General features: G+C 40.7%; 5 protein-coding genes across 6 annotated transcripts; 3 read left to right on the top strand and 2 right to left on the bottom strand.

Moving 5' to 3' along the window:
* Positions 1 to 185: 185 nt before the first annotated feature.
* RB195_015537 (uncharacterized protein) lies at positions 186 to 601 on the top strand (the record flags this gene model as incomplete). Its single annotated transcript, XM_064206290.1, has 3 exons — positions 186 to 265; positions 316 to 445; positions 500 to 601. The coding sequence occupies 3 exons, from the start codon at positions 186 to 188 to the stop codon at positions 599 to 601; spliced, it is 312 nt and encodes a 103-aa protein (XP_064062171.1).
* Positions 602 to 2856: 2255 nt separating this feature from the next.
* Positions 2857 to 5645, bottom strand: RB195_015534 (uncharacterized protein; the record flags this gene model as incomplete). The annotated part of the gene is made up of 2 exons (XM_064206288.1): positions 2857 to 2976; positions 5535 to 5645. 2 exons carry the CDS (start codon positions 5643 to 5645, stop codon positions 2857 to 2859), a joined length of 231 nt encoding a protein of 76 aa, XP_064062169.1.
* On the bottom strand, positions 3395 to 3909 carry RB195_015536 (uncharacterized protein; the record flags this gene model as incomplete). The annotated part of the gene is made up of 2 exons (XM_013439216.2): positions 3395 to 3734; positions 3827 to 3909. The coding sequence occupies 2 exons, from the start codon at positions 3907 to 3909 to the stop codon at positions 3395 to 3397; spliced, it is 423 nt and encodes a 140-aa protein (XP_013294670.2).
* RB195_015535 (uncharacterized protein) lies at positions 4229 to 4726 on the top strand (the record flags this gene model as incomplete). Its single annotated transcript, XM_064206289.1, has 1 exon — positions 4229 to 4726. One exon carries the CDS (start codon positions 4229 to 4231, stop codon positions 4724 to 4726), a length of 498 nt encoding a protein of 165 aa, XP_064062170.1.
* Positions 5646 to 7421: 1776 nt separating the features above from the next.
* On the top strand, positions 7422 to 14817 carry RB195_015533 (uncharacterized protein; the record flags this gene model as incomplete). 2 transcript variants are annotated; one of them, XM_064206286.1, is made up of 13 exons in its annotated part: positions 7422 to 7439; positions 8592 to 8655; positions 8790 to 8929; positions 10367 to 10437; positions 10496 to 10622; positions 10710 to 10798; positions 10851 to 10951; positions 11571 to 11712; positions 11927 to 12017; positions 12077 to 12230; positions 12290 to 12425; positions 14628 to 14703; positions 14770 to 14817. In XM_064206286.1, the coding sequence occupies 13 exons, from the start codon at positions 7422 to 7424 to the stop codon at positions 14815 to 14817; spliced, it is 1257 nt and encodes a 418-aa protein (XP_064062167.1). The 2 variants fall into 2 exon arrangements, with proteins under 2 accessions (XP_064062167.1, XP_064062168.1); XM_064206287.1 differs by lacking the exons at positions 11571 to 11712; positions 14628 to 14703; positions 14770 to 14817 and adding an exon at positions 11262 to 11376 and having other exon boundaries at positions 12290 to 12429.
* Positions 14818 to 20634: the final 5817 nt, after the last annotated feature.

Raw genomic sequence — 20634 nt, 5'->3', positions numbered from 1 at the left:
AAGAACGCAACGTTCTCCCAAGGACTTGCCGGACTAGAAGCCAGAAACCTGCCCACCGATCTTTAAATTATTTACAATTCGCAGTAATGAGAAAGCGTCTCCTAATGTTGAAGAAAAGTCTGGTACAGTAGGACAAAAAAAGACGGGAGAAGTCATCTGCGTCACCAAAACGGAACAGAACTAGGATGGAGATCTGTACTTATAGCGCACGTACGCTCACTTCGGAAGCGGTAATCAAAGAACAGACGATGCTGTCACGAAGACGGTACGACGACGCCCTCCTAACGCTGCATAAAACTGAGAACTGTTTTTAAGAACACGCGCTCAAATGGAACAACAACTGCATCGAGAAGGGAATGGCCACTGGCCTCCTCACCATCTGAGGGAAGGAGGACTTGTCATTGCAGAAGTTGTCCCGTCCGAAGTAGGACATGCTATCATGTCGGTAAGAAATCGTACGGGACCCAGTCCAGACAGCATAAGATTCAAACATCTAAAGAATCTTCCGCAATTTCTCATCAACACTACAGCGAACCTCTTTGCACATTACCTACCGAAGTGCGAGGTCCCTACAGACCAGCGAGACTGTGCTGTTGTGTAAGAAAGGAGATACACATGATATTGGCACCTACAGCCCAAAGTGCTTGCTATCCGTCATCCACAAGCTCTTCACCAGGGTGATCCTTAACATGGGTGGAAAGGGCATTAGATGAAGGACAGCAATGCGAGGAAACAGGATTTCGAAAGGCACAATTGACCTCAGCTGTTTCAAAACTTACTGAGGTATCGCGAGAGTACCTGATTCCGCTCGTCTTACCTTCATCGAAATGAAGAATACCTTCGACTCAGTTGAGATAGAAGGGGTCGTGGAACCCTTAAACACCTAGGGCGTGATTACTCAGTAAATAGAGGTACTTTTAGAGCTTACCCCAACTTCACAACCGTAATTTCACCATTCTATAAGAACGGAACGTAATAAGAAACTAATAAGAAACTATAAGAATCTGCGTTTTGTTGATGACGTCGTCCAAATAAACTCTAGCATCACCCAAGAAAACGGATGTTGATCTAATCTGATGAAACATGTTAACCAATGTCGGTTTTCAACCTAATCTAAAAAGGTCTCGTTTATGCAAAAGTGATGGGTTTTACGCTCAGCGAAACGCACCAGCTACGTTTATCTGGTTTAAAAAATGAACATTAAGAACGACCTGACTCCGGAGCTGGGCAGGAAAAAGCGAGCTGGTTGGGGAGGATTATAAGATGATCAAGGATTTATTGACGAAAATCAAAAACACCCACCTCTGTGCTCAATTCCTTACCACCAGCTTTCTTTCTCAAGATATTTTGATGTTTTTCGTGTTCAACGCAAAAGGAGGAACCACTGGGGGACTCTGAGATAGGTGTTATATGCTGAATATTATATATGTTGAGTTCATAAACTTTTAGATGCCGGTCTGATGCTTCTTGTTTTTGGAAAGGGTATCAACCTTATGGAAGATCAAATCCTCGAGATATTAGGTTGAGTCGAAAGTTCTCGGAGAAATTGACAATATTTTTATTTATTTTACAATTTTTAAACAATAACTGTAAATCATTTGAAGTATACCTCATTGGTATCGAAGGTCTTCTGCCAACGTTTAGGCAGATCGTAGGTGCCATTGCTTCAGAATGCAGGGGACTGCTCCTTGAAGAACTGCTCGAGTGCATATTTGATGTCGTCGCGGGTTTGGTCTTGAAGTCTAGACCATCCAGATGACGTTGGAGTTGGAAAAATAGGGAAACACTGCGTAGAGAGTATGCTCATTGAACTGACAGCAATTAGGATCATCCCTCTCTTTAGCTAGCGAAGCTTCCTGAGAAGGGTTGGAGTGTGTGCGAGAACAAGTAATGATGTAGGCTGATGGCAGGCGAAAGAATAAGAAAATAGCGTGTCTATGTTTACGGTCGGTGAAAAAACTGGAGAAGAGCTGCTTGATAATAAAGCTCACGACAGCTTCGGATCAGGGAACGGATGCTGACTGAGCTGTCACGTTGGACGGGACCTACTGACATCACCATACTGATATCCAAACCTCGAACATAGTCCTAGGTTCGAACCATACAGAGTCTGGAGAGGGGCTTTGGTATCAACCCTTGATGAAGGTATCCGCAGAAATGGTCAACGGTTTATTGAGTGTGGCTATCGGTAAGAATTGATAAAGGATTCTCCATGTGCGACTTTCGATAAACCTCGGCATGTGATTGCTTCAATAATTGTTTTCTTTAGTAGAGCCGTACACGAGGTTGTTATAATCCTTTATTCGTGGCTAACGTTTCGGCAATATTGCCTTCTTCAGAGCCTTAGGATCAGCTCTGTGATCTTCTGTCTCAATGATAGAGCCTCTCGCACAAGTCGATGGTATCTGGCTGGCACGTTGCGAAGAAGTCTCCATGTGCGACTTTCGATAAACCTCGGCATGTTAGTGCTTCAATAATTGTTTTCTTTAGTAGAGCCGTACACGAGGCTGTTGATAAAGGATTGTAACGAGGGAGGAGCGGAATTCCTATTTTCAGTCCTTTCGGAAAATTCCGTACGCAATTTCTTTCCTTTGCTCGAGCATATTTCATAATTACTGACCTGCTGAGCATTTTGAGCTTCAATGATTTGATATGTTTCCGTCGGTTTCTACCGCTTTCTCCCATTCCCACTCTTTCTTTGCTACTACCACTATTATTTCTGGAGGGAAGTCTGGGAAGATAAGATACTGGATTGATTTGTTCTCGCTACTCCACTTCTGCTTAACATAAAAAAGCAGCTTTGAGTTCAAACCCTAGCACAATATGCGTGGAAAACTAAATTGTATTATCAGGTTTTCACAGTATTTGTTTTACTCTGAATAATTGTATTTCTCTTTTTCCCTCTTTATTTTCTTTTCCTTCTTTTCCTCTAGATGTCGTCATTGTGTCAGGTTTTCTCATAGCTCTTAAGCAGATCTGTAAAGAGAGGAATCATTTAATCCTCAGAAAATAGTTGGTGTAAAACGCGTTTGAGCGTAATGACGACGGATGATGACGACGAGCGACGCGTCCATGTCGACAGTGCGCGCTCGGCTCTCTCCGAGCAACTCTTTTCTTTTTGCTTTTTGTGGTTCTCCATTATTTCATTTCGTATAATATTTTTTGGATAAAATTACAAAGTCTTAGACCTTTTTCCTTTAGTTTTGTCGTTTATTTTGCTCATGGCAGGCTTCTAGGGTAACAGTTCGCAGATGTCGAATTTCAGCCCCACTTTTTTGTGCAGTTGTGAACGGTCTCTGGTAGTGCTATTTCCAGCATAAGAAATCTCACTGCAATCTTACTAGATCTGTCTTTTTAGATCATTGAATTATACAGCTGTCACCGTCATGATGAACTAGGAGAGTCTCTCCTCCTGTTCATTCCATTGTAGGCCGTGGACCCCGATGTGAAAATCCTCAGGCGTTCTTCTTGGGCCAACCTTGGCGTTAAAATCGCCAATTATCACTTTGTAGAAGGCATGAACTTCTAGGCAGAATTTCTCCGGGTCCATTAAAAAGCTTCGACTTCTTCTCCTCCGTAGCTTGATGTTGGAGCGTAAGCGACGAAGATAGTCAAAGTTGGGGTTGGACCACATCTTCTCATCCGCAGACGTCGATATGGTAAGTTGTTCGAAAGAGTTGATGTTCTCTGCCATACTCGTGTTGACCACGACCCGAACTCCACCAACACCTCTACTGTCACATGTTCCTAAGAACAGTTCTTCTCCAGTTTCATATACGGCGTTGAGAGGGTGAGCGGCGTCTAGGTTAGTCCGACGACAACGTACTTAATCTTGTGGGCTTGCATTATCACATCTTCGATGGCCGCTTCCGATGCAAGCGTACTTGCGTTATACCCGCAGATCGCCATCCTAGTCCTCTGACATGCCTAAAATTTTAAAACCCATGGGCAGGTTGCAAGCCTCTAGTTCCATGAGTTTTTGAGAGAACTTTGCGTTCTCCTGGAGTGGACATGTGGATCTTATTTGTTGGAGGCGACTCCAAACCGCCTCGCTTGCACCTCCCAGCCAGTCCTTACTCCATAAATAAAGATACTTGGTGAGTTGCATAGCAACTTCACGACCAAAATTTCCCCATTCTACAATGATGTCATAATCAACGTGAAGAGAAGGGTTCGTCAGGGTGACACAATTTCATCCAAAATATTCAGTGCCACTCTCGAGAACGCGATGCGAGAATTGGAATGGGATGACATGGGATTGAAATTAGACGGCAGGTATTTACGCCATCTTCGTTTCGCTGATGACATCGTTCTTATAATAACAAGGATCAACCAGGCGGAGCGGATGCTGGCCGAATTTGATGAAACGTGTGGAAGGATCGGTCTTCGGCTGACCCTAGACAAGACGAGGAACGGATGGGTTTTTGATGCCTCATTCATGCTGAACGGAACGAACATGTCTGAATGCTCCAGCTATGCATATCTAGGTCTGGAAATCAGCGTGATGAAAGACCTAAACTCCAAGCTGAGCATAAGGAAACGAATAGCTTGGGGAGCATTCAAGAGCATCGAGAATGTAGTGAAGAGGACCAAGAACATCCGGCTTCGTGCTCACCCCTTCAACACCACCCTTCTTCCTGCTTTAACCTACGCTTCAGAAACGTCGGCGTTTTGCGAGGAGGAGAAAAATACGATCAGCGTCATAGAACACGTAATTGATGGGTGATGCTAAGAGTAACTCGCTTTAAGCAAGTGAAAGAAAGGATTCGAAGTTCACTTCTACGTCACTGGTCGAAGATCAGAGACGCCGCATATGCCAAAGAAAACAAAGTTAGGTGGGCCGGGCACGTGATGCGTTTTAACGACAACCGCTGGACCAGGGCCGTGAGCGAGATCGATCATGTTGCAGCCACTACCGAACCTCTTACCGACTGCACCACAGCGCACTCTCCAAATGCATAGAACTATTCATTTCCTTCTACTTATCTATGCCTAACTTTGCTAAGCAAGATCGTCTCCCACAGCTATCGCTATGTTCTTTGCTTGATACTTATCTCCGAATCTCAGAGGGTTTTTAAGGTTTCAGTCTGTAACACCTGCCTACTTATTCAGCCGCCACCATTGCGAATTGCTGATGCTTGCGTTAAAAGAATCACTCAGAGGTTGGGCTATACTTCTAACAGTGAGTGTGAGACTGTTTTTAAAATTTGGAAATGTGAATTCCCATTGTTACCACTAAGATTAACACATTTTGATAATTAGTTCACGCACACTACGGACATTTGTGTGGAACATTGAGTAATGAGTAACATAGAGTTCGGAAAAATTCTTTCAATTTTTGACGGCACATCCACTGCTCTTTAGAGTATGGCTTAGTATCCTCCAACTTTAGCAGAAATAGCTATGTTTCCACGTTCTGTAGAACGATTTTTCCGACTAATAAGAACAGCAGACTTTGCTTCGACCTAATCTCCGCATCTACAACTGGTTTCCACTTCAGATTCAGGTAGATAACACTAACTTTCTAGACTTACCAGAAGAGTAGCCGCCACTGCTGCTAGCTGCAAGCAATGAGTTTGTGGACGCACAAATCCGCCAACTTTTTGAAGGAACAGACGCAGAAAAAATTGCGTAGGAGGTGGCATTTCGCTTCTCAATAGAGGAGCCTGTGAAATCGAGAATATTACTGACAAACTATTGTTTCCAGATGCGGGGATTTCATGTCGCGTGACAGCGAAAATTGATTAAATTTAGTGTTTTCAAAAAAGGAGAAACAGATTTAATGTCAAACGTTTTCTTTCGTTTCTTCCCATGGATGTGACTGCAACTGCTAAAACAACAAAAAAAGGTTAATATGCAGTGAAGACAATTCCAAAAACGGAAAAGGGATCCAAAGATTGCTCAGAGCGAGTCTGTCGATGCTTTTGGCATGTGTGTTCTTTAAAGAATAAGACCATAACCCAAAGTATAGAAATAAACTTCCGTCTATTTGCCGATGATATATACAAAACGGAAGCTCGATATGTAATCACAAACCAGCTGGGTATGGATACTCGAGAGACTCTCACAAGACCTCTCACTCTACCGTCTACCTTATGTCAGCGAGTTCATGAAGAAGTGTGACATTCTAAACAGAGAGTGGCTTGGGAGAGCAAGAGTCGCGGAGCTTCTTCCTTTATGGGTTGCTCGAATTAAGATTGACCTACTGACTTGTACATGCTCTATCTCCTTATCAAGACGCAAACCTCTAATCCAACTGCGTTGTAGCCTTCACTGAGCCTTTTACAATCAAAATGCGACCTATAATCAGTACTGTAGAGAGGGCATTTGTTTTTGTTTGTACTTGCAGTTACATCCATGAAGAAAAGGAAAACGTTTGACATTAAATCTTTTTCTCCTTTATAAAACCACGAAATTCAGCCAATGTTGAGGAGCATTCAGAGCTCGGAAAAATGTGAATATTACCGAGTAACTATTGTTTGGGTTGTCATCTCGCTATCGCGCGACGTGACATCCCCCGCAAACAATAGCTCAGCTTGACAGTTATATTTGCATTCATGCGAGGTCTTCTCTTGAAAAGCGAAATGTCACGTTCTATGCAATGGATGTAACTGCAACTGCAGCACAAAAACAAATGCCCCTTCTACAGTACTGATATTAGGTGGAACATAGATTGCAACCGGCTCAGTGAAGGCTAAATCGCAGTTGGACTAGAGCTTTGAGTCGTGATAAGGAGATAGAGCATGCACAAGTCAGCCGGTCAATCTTAAGGCTAACAACTCATCAAGGAAGCCACATGCCAAAAGCATCGCCATCTTAATTCGAGCAACCCATAAGGAAACCCGACTCTTGCCCCCAGCCACTCCTTTTAAAGCACACTCCAGAACTCACAAAGAACGGTAGAGAGAGTCTTGAGAGTCTCTCGAGTATCCATACCCAGCTGGTTTGTGATTACATATCGAGCTTCCGTTTTGTATATATCATCGGCAAATAGATGGAAGTTTATTTCTATACTTTGGGTTATGGTCTTGTTGTTTAAAGAACACACATGCCAAAAGTATCTGCGAACTCCCTCTGAGCAATCTTTGGTTTCCTTGCCGATTTTTGGAATTGTCTTCACTGCATAGTAACCTTTTTTTGTTGTTTTAGCAGTTGCAGTCACATCCATGGGAAGATGAAAACGTTTGACGTTAAATTTGTTTCTCCCTTTTTGAAAACACTAAATGTAATCAATTTTCGCTGTCACGCGACATGAAATCCCCGCATCTGGAAAAAATTGTTTGTCAGTAATATTCTCGATTTCACAGGCTCCTCTATTGAGAAGCGGAATGTCACCTCCTACGCAATTTTTTCTTCTTCTGTTCCTTTAAAAAGTTGGTGGATTTGTGCGTCCACAAACTCATCGTTTGCAGCTAACAGCAATGGCGGCTACTCTTCTGGTAAGTCTAGAAAGCTAGTGTTATCTACTTGAATCTGAAGTGGAAACCAGTTGTGGATGCGGAGACTAGGTCGAAGCAAGGTTTGTTTTTCTTATTAGTCGGAAATATCGTTCTCCAGAACGCGGAAACATAGCTATTTCTGCTAAAGTTGGAGGATACTAAGCCATACTCTAAAGAGCAGTGGATGTGCCGCCAAAAATTGAAAGAATTTTTCCGAACTCTATGTAACTCATTACTCAATGTTCCACACAAATGTCCGTAGTGTGCGTGAACTAAATATATATGAGAATGTCTTAATCTTAGTTGTATCAATGGGAATTCCCATTTTCAAGTTTTAAAAACAGTCTCACACTCACCAACCACGGAGCGGTTCTTTTAACGCAAGTATCAGCAATTCGCAATGGTGGCGGCTGAATAAGTAGGCAGGTGTTACAGACTGAAACCTTAAAAACCCTCTGAGATTCGGAGATAAGTATCAAGCAAAGAACATAGTGATAGCTGTGGGAGACGATCTTGCTTAGCAAGTTAGGCATAGATAAGTAGAAGGAAATGAATAGTTCTATGCATTTGGAGGGAGCGCTGTAGTGCAGTCGGTAAGAGGTTCGGTAGGGGCTGCAACATGATAGATCCGAGGGTTGATTCCGCCCCGGTGCAAGCCAAGCCGTTCATTAATGCGGATCGATTAATTGTTACTGACGGACTTGTCTAGGAGGATAAAAACACTGACTTGACACATCGCGTACCCCCTGCAAGTCACTATACAGGGGCATTCGTAAGCATCCAACGATACTCATTCGGAGTGAACGCGATGGGCGCACTAGAAGCGTACTGATTAACCCCAGCCTGTTTATCCTTCATCCTCTATGCAGGTGAAAGGTTATCCAGAATCAAGCCCTTCTCAGTCCTCTCTTGAAAGGTTTATGGAGAAAACAAGATATCTGTCTCCTAAAGTTCTATTCTTTTTCTTCACTCTTCAGCACTACTATCATCATCTAACGCTGAAGAAACAAAGAGGCCAGAAAAGGGAATAGCCAATAAAATAGAAATCGAATGTAAAAACAAATCTACAATTTGCTCCATGTATTTGAATTCCACTTACTGTAGTTTCTCCTTGTGAAATTTGATGGTCTATAATCCAAATACATTTTATAGGCTGCTATTATCGTTGTTTTCACCGTGACAGCTATAGATGCTACTGCAACTACTAAGATGACAGGTTAGTTCTCACCACTGCTTACGAATATTCCTTGAGTATTGTTTGAAAAATATTTGTGTTATGATGATTGGAAATGACTATATCTGTAACCTATGACCAACTGCTCAGTAATACAAGCTATGCTACTTTTTTAGGTATGAAAAACTCTTTGATTTCTGATCAATGGAGGAAAACAGTTCTGAACCTTCATAACGAGTTTCGTAGAACACTCACCTCAGGAAAACAGATGGGGAAAACTGCTCTTCTGAAGGGTGCCGATGACATGAATGAGCTCGTACGTCCACTTTATACGATCTTAACCAATATAAGCGATCCTTCGATCATTCGACAGCTAAACGCTCTTGCAACAACTCACTATCATTGTAAGGATACAAATGAAAAGAAGAAAAGTTGATTTCTGAAATCCCGAACTTTCTCACGGAGTAATCTAAGTTCTCTTCGAAAGGAGGAGTTATTGTCAAATCAAGGAGTCGGTGTGAGACATATGAATTTCTATTTCGTTGCTAACGTTTGGTTAAAACCCAAATTCAAGATTCCAACATCAGCAAGAGTAAAAGGTTCTTCTCTGATTTGAACGAAGACAACAAACTATTTTTTTTTAACATTAGAAAGCTATTTTTTGTTATACACTACTGGACTGTAGGGCATGAAAACCATTCTGCTTTCGAAGTCGCCAACAAAACTAAGCACTAGTTAGAAACGAGAGGCGCACACACAGCGGAGTGTGCTTATTTTAACGGCTTGCATATGTGACATAAAGTTTGGTGAAAAAAAAATTCCAGGAACATAGATTATTGACTCTGTTTAAGAAAAATATCGCAAGAAATGTAAAGCTAACTACATATAATGAGGACACCTGAGCACTGCAAAACTTAATCTCATTCGAAGGGAATTCGATCGATGTGAAGAATCTTCAGTACAAGAAACATCACTGCAATGTTACCAGTGCTGTTTTTTTCACATCATTGAATTGAAGAGCAAGAAGAGCAAAACGTGCCATTTTTGTCATCTTCTGCTTTTTGCAGTTAATCGAAATAATAAAACGCTTGTTGCTGCTCGAGCGTTGTGTGCTCTGTAGTGAGAAAGATTAAGGCATAAGAAATTTAAAAAAAGGTGAAGATAAGGTACAAAGATAACGAGTAAGATAAAATGTGGACAAACTAGTAAGAGGCATCGCAAAACTTATTGAAGACAGGAGAAACCCGCTCAGATCTACGGAAGGAAAAACAATGGTGAGCACGAAATAGATTGATCTGCTGACATTTTTCGGTTTGAAAAAAAAACTAGAAAGACGGATTTCCCTTTAATCCACCACAATTTCTTAACCGATGGGTGACCAGTTTCAGTGGTCAAAAATACATTTTTTGTAGGATGAAGACCAGCGGCGCTTCTTTCTCTACGTTCAAGTGTAGGTGCTTATGCTTCTTCATGCACAGCACCAGTCTTAGTTTCGAAAGCTGCGAATCTTTTTTCAAATGCAAAGAACAAATGGTGCTATGTCCTGTCAACACTATTCCGAAAAAACTAAAATCAATTAATTCGAAAAGTCAAAACAGTACATGTAAAGTTTTGCCAGTACTTTTCGTTTCTATGGATTTTTAGGTTCGAAAAACGGTTTCGACTTGTTTTCTCATATTTGTCTCCCTAGATTGTCATATTCCAAATCCATTTATCAGTCGCCTTAATTTTTACTCATTTTTCTTTCGATTAGAGTTGGGACTACAATGCAGAGGTGCTTGGCCCCATCACCGCCCCAAAGAACTATGGATCTACCCAGAACATGTAATGCTCCTTTAAAAAATTATTTCACTTGCCTGATATTTAATTCTCTCCGTTCAAGGATCAGTGTGAAGAAGACATGTGACGCAACCGAAACAGTCAGGAAAGAAATATCGACGTGGTGGAAGGACGGCGCTACTCAGCAAACATCAAGCACCAAGGTTGATAAGAATGATAAGTTTTCTCAGGTATGCTTTTCGGAGAAGAAAATTGACCGTCAGTGTAGAATTAAATGAATGTAAAAGAAAATAGAATTAGAATGCACAAGTTTTCAGATGGCTTACTTTGAAACTAGTGCAGTGGCCTGCTCATACTATCCATGCACTGCCACACAATTAAGTTTGGTCTGCCTCTATAACAAAAAGTAGGGAACAAGTTTCTGATTATTTTCTACGGATCAAACAGAGCATTTGCAGCGGAGCAGCAAAAACGGTCAAGGAACTTTACAATGAAACTACAGGAACATGCACTTGCGCAGATTGCATTGCATACCTTTGCCCGTCGGAATTCACTCCTGGTGAGAAATTTTCAAGGAGTTCCAAGAGGAGAAGTTCCAAAGAACTAGAAAGTGTTCATGAATTTTTTCAGCTCTATATTATACACGTGTTACTTCTTAAGTGTTAAAAAGTTTCACTGTTTCAATATAAAAAACATTTACTGAATGAAAATCAAAAGCTTGAAATTAGTATAAAGAACCATAACTTGACTTTTGTATGTTTCTCGAATAATCCTGTCACTTCCGCGTGGTTTTATTATTTCAATCTCCAGTGTAAGGAAAATTTATTCGGAATGCGGTGCCAAGCAACTAATTATTCCAAATTTTGCAGCTCAACTGCCAAGCTCAGTATGCTCTTCCTGTGCCCCATCAAGTGAACTCTTCAGAGAAGTTGCGCTGTATTCACATAATTATTACAGGCATGACCATTTAAAGTACAATAAGGGGTATATTTATTGCATTAAGAAGAATTAAAAGAGACAACTTGTTCAGAAGATTGTGCATGGTAGGATGCACCAATGATGAGATGGGGGGCTTCTCGTCTAGCTACTTTATTTACTTAGGGCAGTGCAGTGGCGTGCTCATCTGAATCCAAAAAAAGATACATGCCCAGCAACTCCCGAAAATCCGAGTTATGCAGGAGAAAGCTTTTGGACAAGCGAGAAGTACTCACTGTCTGAAGAAGAGGCCGTCAAAAAGGTTGGGCGAGAACGAGTTCATTGCTTTGCATTTTCCAAAATTCACTACTCTGCAAGCTGTTCTCCTCACAAAAGAGATGATATGTTTGTTTTACAAAGGAGTTTGAATTTAAAATAAAAGATACTGTAAAGTGAATTTATTAAATTAGAACTATTTTTAATGGATTTTTGCGTATTTTAAAAGAGGTCTGATAACATTTCACCTCAGTAGTGCGACTGTTTTGGAAATTTTTGTTTTACTTAGACAGTTGTTTTGAAAGAGAGTATATATATATAAACTCCTCACAATTTTCTCCAGGCCGTTGAAAAGTTACCTCAAAAGCAGTGGTCTCGGAGATAATATGGACTATGCAAGTCTTAAAAAAGACTCAGGCAAGCAACTCGCAAATGTTAGTCGATAAACAAACTCATTTGTTAGAAAGAGTGAATAACAGTGTTTTCATTGAAGGTAATCCATGACAAGACCACGAGCGTTGGTTGTTTCGTTAAACGTTGCGAGAAGCAGGGAGTAATTGTTGTCGATTGTCGCTATGATCCGTATGTTATAACCCATGAAACAAATAACACTGCTACGTTCTTCGGCATAAACGTTGAAGATGCTCGTTACTGAGCTGATTCGTTCTTAAAAATTAGACAGGCAGAACTTTTGCACTTTTTTCAGTGCTGCAAGTGGAGACGTTTACGAAACTGGTAAGACCTGCAGCTCGTGCGGCAAATCTGCCAAATCCTGCTCGCCAGCTGGTGGACTTTGTGCCTGAGAAAGTGCTTATGGGTTACTTAGATGTGCACAAAATGATGTAAGCATCGCAGTAATCTTCGAATAAATCGAAAATCTTCGAATAAAATCTTCGTTTTTCATCTGCATAGCATGTGGCAGTACAACACGCAGAAATAAAATGCCCTTGTTTTTGTTTCATGTGTAGTGACGGATTTGTGATTTTATTCTCACTCTTCCACCCTTTTCCCCATTATAGATAAATCCAATCTTTTCACACAAAAGAGAAAGCGCGGGCTAAACAAACGACGTTGAGAAGTTAGAATTCAGTAACGCAAGGGTTCCTATCAAATGAATTTAGATTTTTCCCGGAAAGGAATCTTTACGTAGCTGAGCTAACGTACAGGTAAATGATGAGAACGCATGCGTATCTGCTAAGTGAACAATCAAATAATATGTAAAAAAACTAAATCAACTCTGAAAAGAACGAAACAACGCGCAGAAGAACAGCTCCTCAGTTTCGAAATAACAAACAGGCTGCGATTTTGATACTAGAGCGAGCAATATTGTGAATGAATTGACAGTAACGAAATTTAAATCTGTAATCTCAATGGGAGCTCTTTGAGAACCATTTTCATCACCTGATGGGATGGTTTCAGCAGCATGCGGTGAAATTGAAAACATCTCTAATAATGCGAACTAATTCTTTGCAGCGATCACTAATATTTTTCGTCACGAATGTTTTGCATGGTTTGACGATACGGAAGCTGCTCGGAAGACTACAAACTTAGTCTTTTACGAGAGCACAAGCATCAATTTTTCGCCTTCAACATATGTCGTGAATACAAGCTTTTGTTCAAGCTCTGTCTGTCCTTAACGAATATCTTCCATAGAAGTCATCATTCGATGAATTCTTCAGACTGCGATCAAAACGGCCTGACTTGTAATGTAACCGCGTGCACCTCTTTTCGGACTTTTGCTAAACCTGTCAGGCTGCGAAGCTGAGCGATTGTTTCACCGTGCCACTTCGAGAGGAAATGCTTTATGGAAATGCGCCATAAGTCAGGTCGTTTTGATCCGACTGTTTACACAAAGCAGCAAAAACAAAATAGACCGTAGCCTCCCAACCCAATATAGGTCTGGGAAACCACGCCCATGTTAGAAATCTCAGTGAAGGCAGTACGCTCTGATTTGCTCTGCAATACTGCCTAAACGGTTGGAAAATAAACTTGTCAGCGGTTGAAAATCAGTCACAAGCAAATGCGAGCATTTCTCTTCTGAAAATAGACATTGGCTTCCTTCCCGGAAGCGGATTAAAGGCAGAACACCACAGAACTGTCGATGACAGTGACAACTTTTCTCATGTACTTTTATTATAAGAGATGAAGATAGTTAATATATAATTATTAGCGCACAATTTTAATGCAGTTGTTTTTAGATTGGTTACTTTAACACTAGTGCAGTCCCAGGCTACTATCCACCCACTCCTTCACAATTAAGATTGGTTTCCTTCTATAAGAGAGAGTGAAGGTAAAGCCTTCTCATGATTTTCTACGAGCTGAGGAAACGTATTTGCTGAGGAACGGGTGCAAACGTTACAAATCTCTTCAAAGTGCAGACGGATGAAATTGTACAGGCCGTACAGCACCTGGATGCATTTTTGTCCTTTTGAATTCAATACTGGTGAGAAATTTTGAAGAAATTTCAAGAGGTAAGGTTTTCAAAAAAAGTAGAAAATGTTTCTGGATTCGCTGCTGATCCATTTGTGCTGCTTCTGAGTTTTACAAAGTTCCAACGTTTCAGTATAAATTACATTTATTATCCAAAAATCAGGGGACAAAATCAGCATGAGGAAGCCGCAACTTTATAATTCGCCTCCGCATTCCTTTTTATGTTTGCTGCAAAATCGGGAAATTCCAGGAAAGGATCCGTTCCGCATTCATTCTTTCTAAAACAGCTGTGACTAGAAATATCCCAAACGCCCGTTCTTTTACTATTGCAGAATTTTGTGTGCTTCTAGAATAACCGTGTCATTTCCGCGTGATTGTATTATGTCAATCTCCAGTGTAATGAAAATTATTCGGAAAGCGGCACCAAGCAACTAATTATCCCAACTCTTGCAGTTAAACTGCCAAGCTCAGTATGTTCTTCCTGCGACCAATCAACTGAACTCTTCAGAGAAGTTGCCCTGTATTCACATAATTATTACAGGCATGACCGTTTAACGTACAATCAGGGCTTTATTTATTGTATTGAGAGGAACTAAAGGAAACAACTTCTTCAGAAGATTGGTGGCCACAGAATGGGCTGAGGACAAAAAGCGCAAATATGCGAAAGCGGCGACGGTAATGATAGGAGAGGTGGGTTTCTTCGTTGTCTCAGCTACATACGTTATTTATATTTCAATGGTACCTCATACGTTATAGACAGGAATTGGAAGAAACCATATAGAAATTACTCGGATGCAAGTGTAGACACATGGGCTCCAGAAAATCAAGACTATGTTGCAGAAAACTTTATACAAGCAGTGAATTCACATTGTCTGAAGAAGAGGCTGTCAAATAGGCAAAAACAAGTTCATTATTAATAAATTTTAATGTTTATTATTTTTTAATGTAATATACTCTAATATATTACAATTATAAGTTTATTGTTATTTTTTCTAAAAAGAGCTTGGACTTTAAGAATAGAAGAGAGAAAACTGGATTTCTTAGGTCAAATCTGTATTCAATAGGATTTCCAGTGCTATACAATATACTTGATAAGACTTCGCTTCGAGAGTGGGACCCTCATCACAATTTCCTATCTATTTTCGTCAAATTTGTTTCGAAGTGAATGCAATGTCATCTCCTCATAATTTTCCTTATATTGAGTAGACCGTGCAAAGTTGACGTACTTGTCCAATGATGTCTTTGCAGCCGTCAACAACAAGCATGCTACCTTTAACAAACACATCTGTGAGAAGAATGGAGAAGACGGTAATACTTCATTCACTACTTCACTACTTTATGGCTATCAACGTTTCCAGCAAGAGAAAAAAACACAACTATCATTTACCGCCGCTCCCACTAGCCGCACATACAACATGATTTCTTCGAACAGGCGTTTCAAAGAAACACATCGAAATTTTACAAGAAAAAACACCCACCTCTCGGAAACTGCGACCCTACCTGCAACGAAAACCAGTGTGTTGTGCATAGTTCAATATATGAACAACTCGATTGTATATTCTTTTCGTATGCTTATCTGTCAATCTGTCAACGTTCAATTTTACCACACGTTACGGCATAAATACCGAAAATAGTATTGTACCATCAAGAGATCATTTTATTACAATGACATAATAACATACCTTATCACTTTATCCTTTTATTTTCTGTCCAGTCTGAACGTCCGGCAAAGCCGGACTTCAGACTGCTGTTTGCTTCGCTCGCCTTCACTGATCAACGAAATTTAAAATTTTTGCGTTTTTCTATGAAATTGGACTTGTGTATCTCCTCCAATCTTTCTTCCTTATTTATATTATAACTAAAAGCGAAAGGTTTTCTTTCTAAACTCGTCAGTTCTACATTTGGAGAACACTCGAACTTTAGCTTCAAACACTCTTTACCAATACATTTTAGACAAAATTTAAAAGTATCACTCGAAATATGGATTTTCCTACTGTTTTCCCCAGACAGTTATCAAAGGATGATGTTTTGGCGTAAAATGACGTGAAGGACATCATCTTACTGATAAACATAACTTTCCACGTCAGATCACATAAACATCTAGCTACTATTTAAGCAGTCGTTTGCATACGTGTTTCGACTTTCTGAGAACGGCATGCTACAAACGTGAGGCAAACGAAGAAGGAAATAGGCGCGCGAAGGAGTCATCGCGAAGGAGAAAGATGAAAAGCCAAGCGTCCAGTGACCACTGCTATCAAGCGGCTGCAACCATCTATCTTTTGCGCCATGCACACGAAGTTATTGCGCACCAATCCGACGCCGCAGAATCTGTCGCAGCCAATTTTATAGCTGTCTGGCGCCGGCGTACCAATCCGACGCCGGTGGATCCGTCGCACCCCCTTCTATAGGTATCTGGCGCCGGCGCACCAATCCGACGCTTGTGGACCCTTCGCCCCTTCATAATTAGCTACCTGGCGCCGGTGGACCCGTCGCACCCCTTCTATAGGTATCTGGCGCCGGTGGACCCGGCGCACCCCCTTCTATAGGTATCTGGCGCCGGCGCACCAATCCGACGCTTGTGGACCCTTCGCCCTTCATAATTAGCTACCTGGCGCCGGTGGACCCGGCGCACCCCCTTCTATAGGTATCTAGCACCGGCGCACCAATCCGACGTCGCGGGACCCGTCGCAACTCATTTTATAGCTATCTGACCCGTCGCACCCCCTTTTTTGAATTTCTTGACACACAGACAAACAAACACACACACGGACTAAGCTCGTTTTTTTTATTTTTTTTTTTTTTTTTTTTTTTTTTTTTTATTCATCGTTATTTTTTATTTTTTTCTTTTCTCTCCCCCACCACGGTTGTGTTTAATAGGTTGGGCCGGCCTCCCTCCAAATTTGAGAACTGTTACGAAAGCTATTTCACACACATACACATCTCACTGTGCCTCGCCTATCATATTTCTCGATTGTCGTGGACAAGCTATCCCTTTATTATGAGGGAGGTGACAGTCGTAACCAATTACTCTCTCCCCTGGATCCTCTCCACAGAGCACGCCTGCTTGATAATTCATTCAAAAACCACTTCTACAACGACAATCATGATTACTTACGAAATCCCGTCGAACAACACATTGCCTACATCGCATCTTATAGCTCGAGTACTAGCTTACTCAAGAAATGTAGATGTGGGGATGCAGTTGCAACAGCTGATATACATCAGGTGTTGTCGGAGGCAGTCCTTCAACGAGATAATAGTCTCCCCTCTTTGGCCACCCGGCTGGCGCGACCTCCTCTTTCCTACTCCCCACTTACGATTATGTAATGTGTAAATGCATAGTGATAAATATTAACAATAAATAACTGAACTCTCTGTAACACATCAAGTATAAGTAGACGTTCCTACATCTTGACAGAATAGAGCAATCAACTAAATAAAGGGATTGACAATAACAAGGTTTAAAAATGTTATCTACACAGCTCTTCAAAAGTCATTTTCATCTGCAGATGAGATGTTTTTTTTTTGAAGTTTTCTTTCTGTTTTTTTTGTTCCTTATTAGAGGTTGAATTTAGCTTTTTGCGAAAGCGCAAATGCTGTTCTTTTTCACTCAGCGAATCTCATAAGCACATGCTTATTTCTGTACTTGCTAAATATCTTCGACAAGAGCTCATTATTCCATAAATTTCCAAAACTGCCGTCCACTCAAAACGGTCAAACTTGTAATCGAAATGTGCTGAATTCAGACTGCACATCGAGGATGTAATACAACCAGGAATATTTGTTTCCGTATTCACCTCTTTAAGACCATCGTTCTTCCTTCTTTGACCTATAGTGTAGAAAACTTGACTCTTCGCAATCAAGAAGAAAATGTAGTCGGCTTCAGTGAAACTTCAGTCAAAGAACTGACGCTAGGAGTATCCTTCTTCACCAAAGAGAGAGATTATTGGAAGTTCTATTCTGCTTCACTGATCGAAGTATAGAGGCGCCGCCGCAATTACCAAAGTTAAATAAGATTGTCGACCATGTGATGCGTCTCAACGATACAGTGATTATACGTGGGACCAACTCACGCGATTGGAATGCTGGCGTCAGAAAGAATTTAAATGAGGTGAAATGGACCGCCTACCGTCAGATTGGTGAGCCAACGCTGGAACGTACTGAGAGCGGTGAGATCAATCAAAGATACCGAAAAGCGGTAAGACCGAGCTAGCGCCGACACTTGAATGAGGTCATTTTAGGGTGCGCTAACATCACAAAAATTTAGTTTGGCGGTATTGCAAAATCATTATCTTTACAAGTGTGGTTGTCGTATTCATTTGGTTCTATCTCGAGAAAAAGGAGAACTCCCCGAATATTTTGAATGTTTCCAAACTGTGGTGGATGCAGCCCTCATGTCTGACTATCGTTGAGCGATTGCTGTCGAAATTCTGTTACAGAATGAATACAATTTTTGAAAAACTTCATCTATTGTTGATGTCGCTTTCGAAATTCTATCGTTGAAGAACTGACATGATTAACAAATTTCTCTCCATTGTTAATATCCGTTGGATTAGTGCAGTGATTTTTTTAAATACAAATTGAGAGCAGTTGAGAGAAAATTGAGAGATTTGGGATCGCTTTTAAAATTCTATTGTTGGAGAACCGACATGATTAACAAACTGTCGTTCATTGTTAGCCAATCTTTTCATTTGCCTTTCAATATACGAACTGTAGTTTTGAACAATTTTATAAACCATTCCGGATGGCAGTAGCTTTCCAGGCAGTTTCATCTGTATGAAACTGCGATTATCGTGGGAGAGAAAAAAATATTGCTTGTTGGATTTGTAGTTCTAATTCATCGTTAAAGCACATATTCACGACTTAGAAGTAAAACTTATTAAACACTATTATTATTAGCAACTTATTAAAACACACATGAGTAATAGAAGGATTTGCTTTTCCACACCGATCTTCTACTCTAAAGATCAACAATGGATGTATTAGGTTGTGCAAAGAGAAATAAGCCTGAATTCTTCTTTCTCGTTTCCTTGGATCTGTTAAAAACTTCTGCATTGGTTGAATAAATAGACGACACAAATAGGGAGGGACCGCCGCCTCGAGAGTTTTGTGCGTGCCCGAAAAAAATCGAACAGATGACGGAGAATGATTTTCACCACAGGGGTAACTTAGCTTAATTTTACTTAGACGTGGTCGGTGGAAATGGGATTCAAAAGACTCAAAAGGGGAAATGCAGAGAAAAAACTCGTCGTCTGAGGTAAACTATCATTTTTGAAATGAATCTAAACAGATAGCAAAATATTCAGAAATTTTTGCAAATGAAAGATTATAAGTAATATAAACAAAATGTTGTAGTTGTCTAGAGGCTGCTAAAACACACAAATCCACTTTGTTTAGGACTTGACAGCGAGAAATAAACTGGACTGACCGCTTGAAAGGACTCTCACCGTTAGAATTTGCAACGAAGCCAGCTATTTCCTTCAAGGAATAGCTAACAAAGTGCACCTGCTTAGGTCAATGCAGTAGTAGCAATCAAACAGCAGATCTGGAAACCAACAGATTTTTGCTCTTCCGTCTCTGAAGTACAGACGGGTGAAACTATTTATGAACTTTGAAAAGGACATTAGGCGTCGCACATAAGTCCAACGCAGACGATCCTATCACTTTCTTAAATCATAAACTGAATGAAAGTTATTCATATTATCCAGTTAATGTTTACAAATATACATACATCAGTCTGGTTTCAGAGTCTTACTTGGACTAAACTGCAAAGAAACAATGATTCTGCGAGATTTACATACGTAAATTACCTTTCTTTTGCCTTCCTTTCTCACAACTGCCTTTACGTCAACGATTTAAGAAGTCTGGCATTAAATCCCTTTCTCTTTTGAAACTATGGAATTTTATCAATGTTTGCTACCATGCAACGTGACTTTTCCCGTACGTACAAACAATAAATAATATTCTCCTGTGTCACTAATATTTACATTTTGAAAGTTCCTTTACTGGGAAATTGAATTTCATGTTGTACACAACTTTTTTATCTGCTTCTGTTTCTTTAAAAGGGAGTGACCGTTTGCGTGTCCTCATACTCATCGTTTCCAGCTAACACCATGGCGGCTACTCTTCTGGTAAGTCTTGATAGTTAGTGATATGTTCTTTAATCTGAAGTGGTGAGTTTGAGATGCGAAAACTGGACTACAGCAAGGTTCACTGTTCTGATCAGTCGCAAAAGTCTTTCTTCCTTGACTCCCAACCACAACTATTTTTGTTAAAATTGGAGCAATGCAGATCTAGTTTACGAATACATAGCATTTGCTGTGCCTTCAGAAATTCAGAGAATTCCTCTGGACTCCACGCTACTCACAACCCTCTTTTTAGGAAGAATGGTCCAAATAAATGGCGGAGTGTGCAGAAACGAATAATTAAAATATTGCACTCGCTGCAACGAATGAGAACACCTCTCCTGCATGATACCCCAATTTTATAAGCATCCATCCAATACTGTTAGATGCCTGAACTGTGATCCTCACAAAGCAGACATCAATTACTCGCATTGGTGCAGGGCGCAGAAGTAGGTGTAAATGTGAGAGACGGTCATGCCCAAGAAAGCTCAACAGT

Source organism: Necator americanus, chromosome V (assembly GCF_031761385.1).
Source record: "Necator americanus strain Aroian chromosome V, whole genome shotgun sequence".
Classification (NCBI taxonomy): Eukaryota; Metazoa; Nematoda; class Chromadorea; order Rhabditida; family Ancylostomatidae; genus Necator; species Necator americanus.
This window is presented reverse-complemented; position numbering and strand designations above follow the sequence as displayed.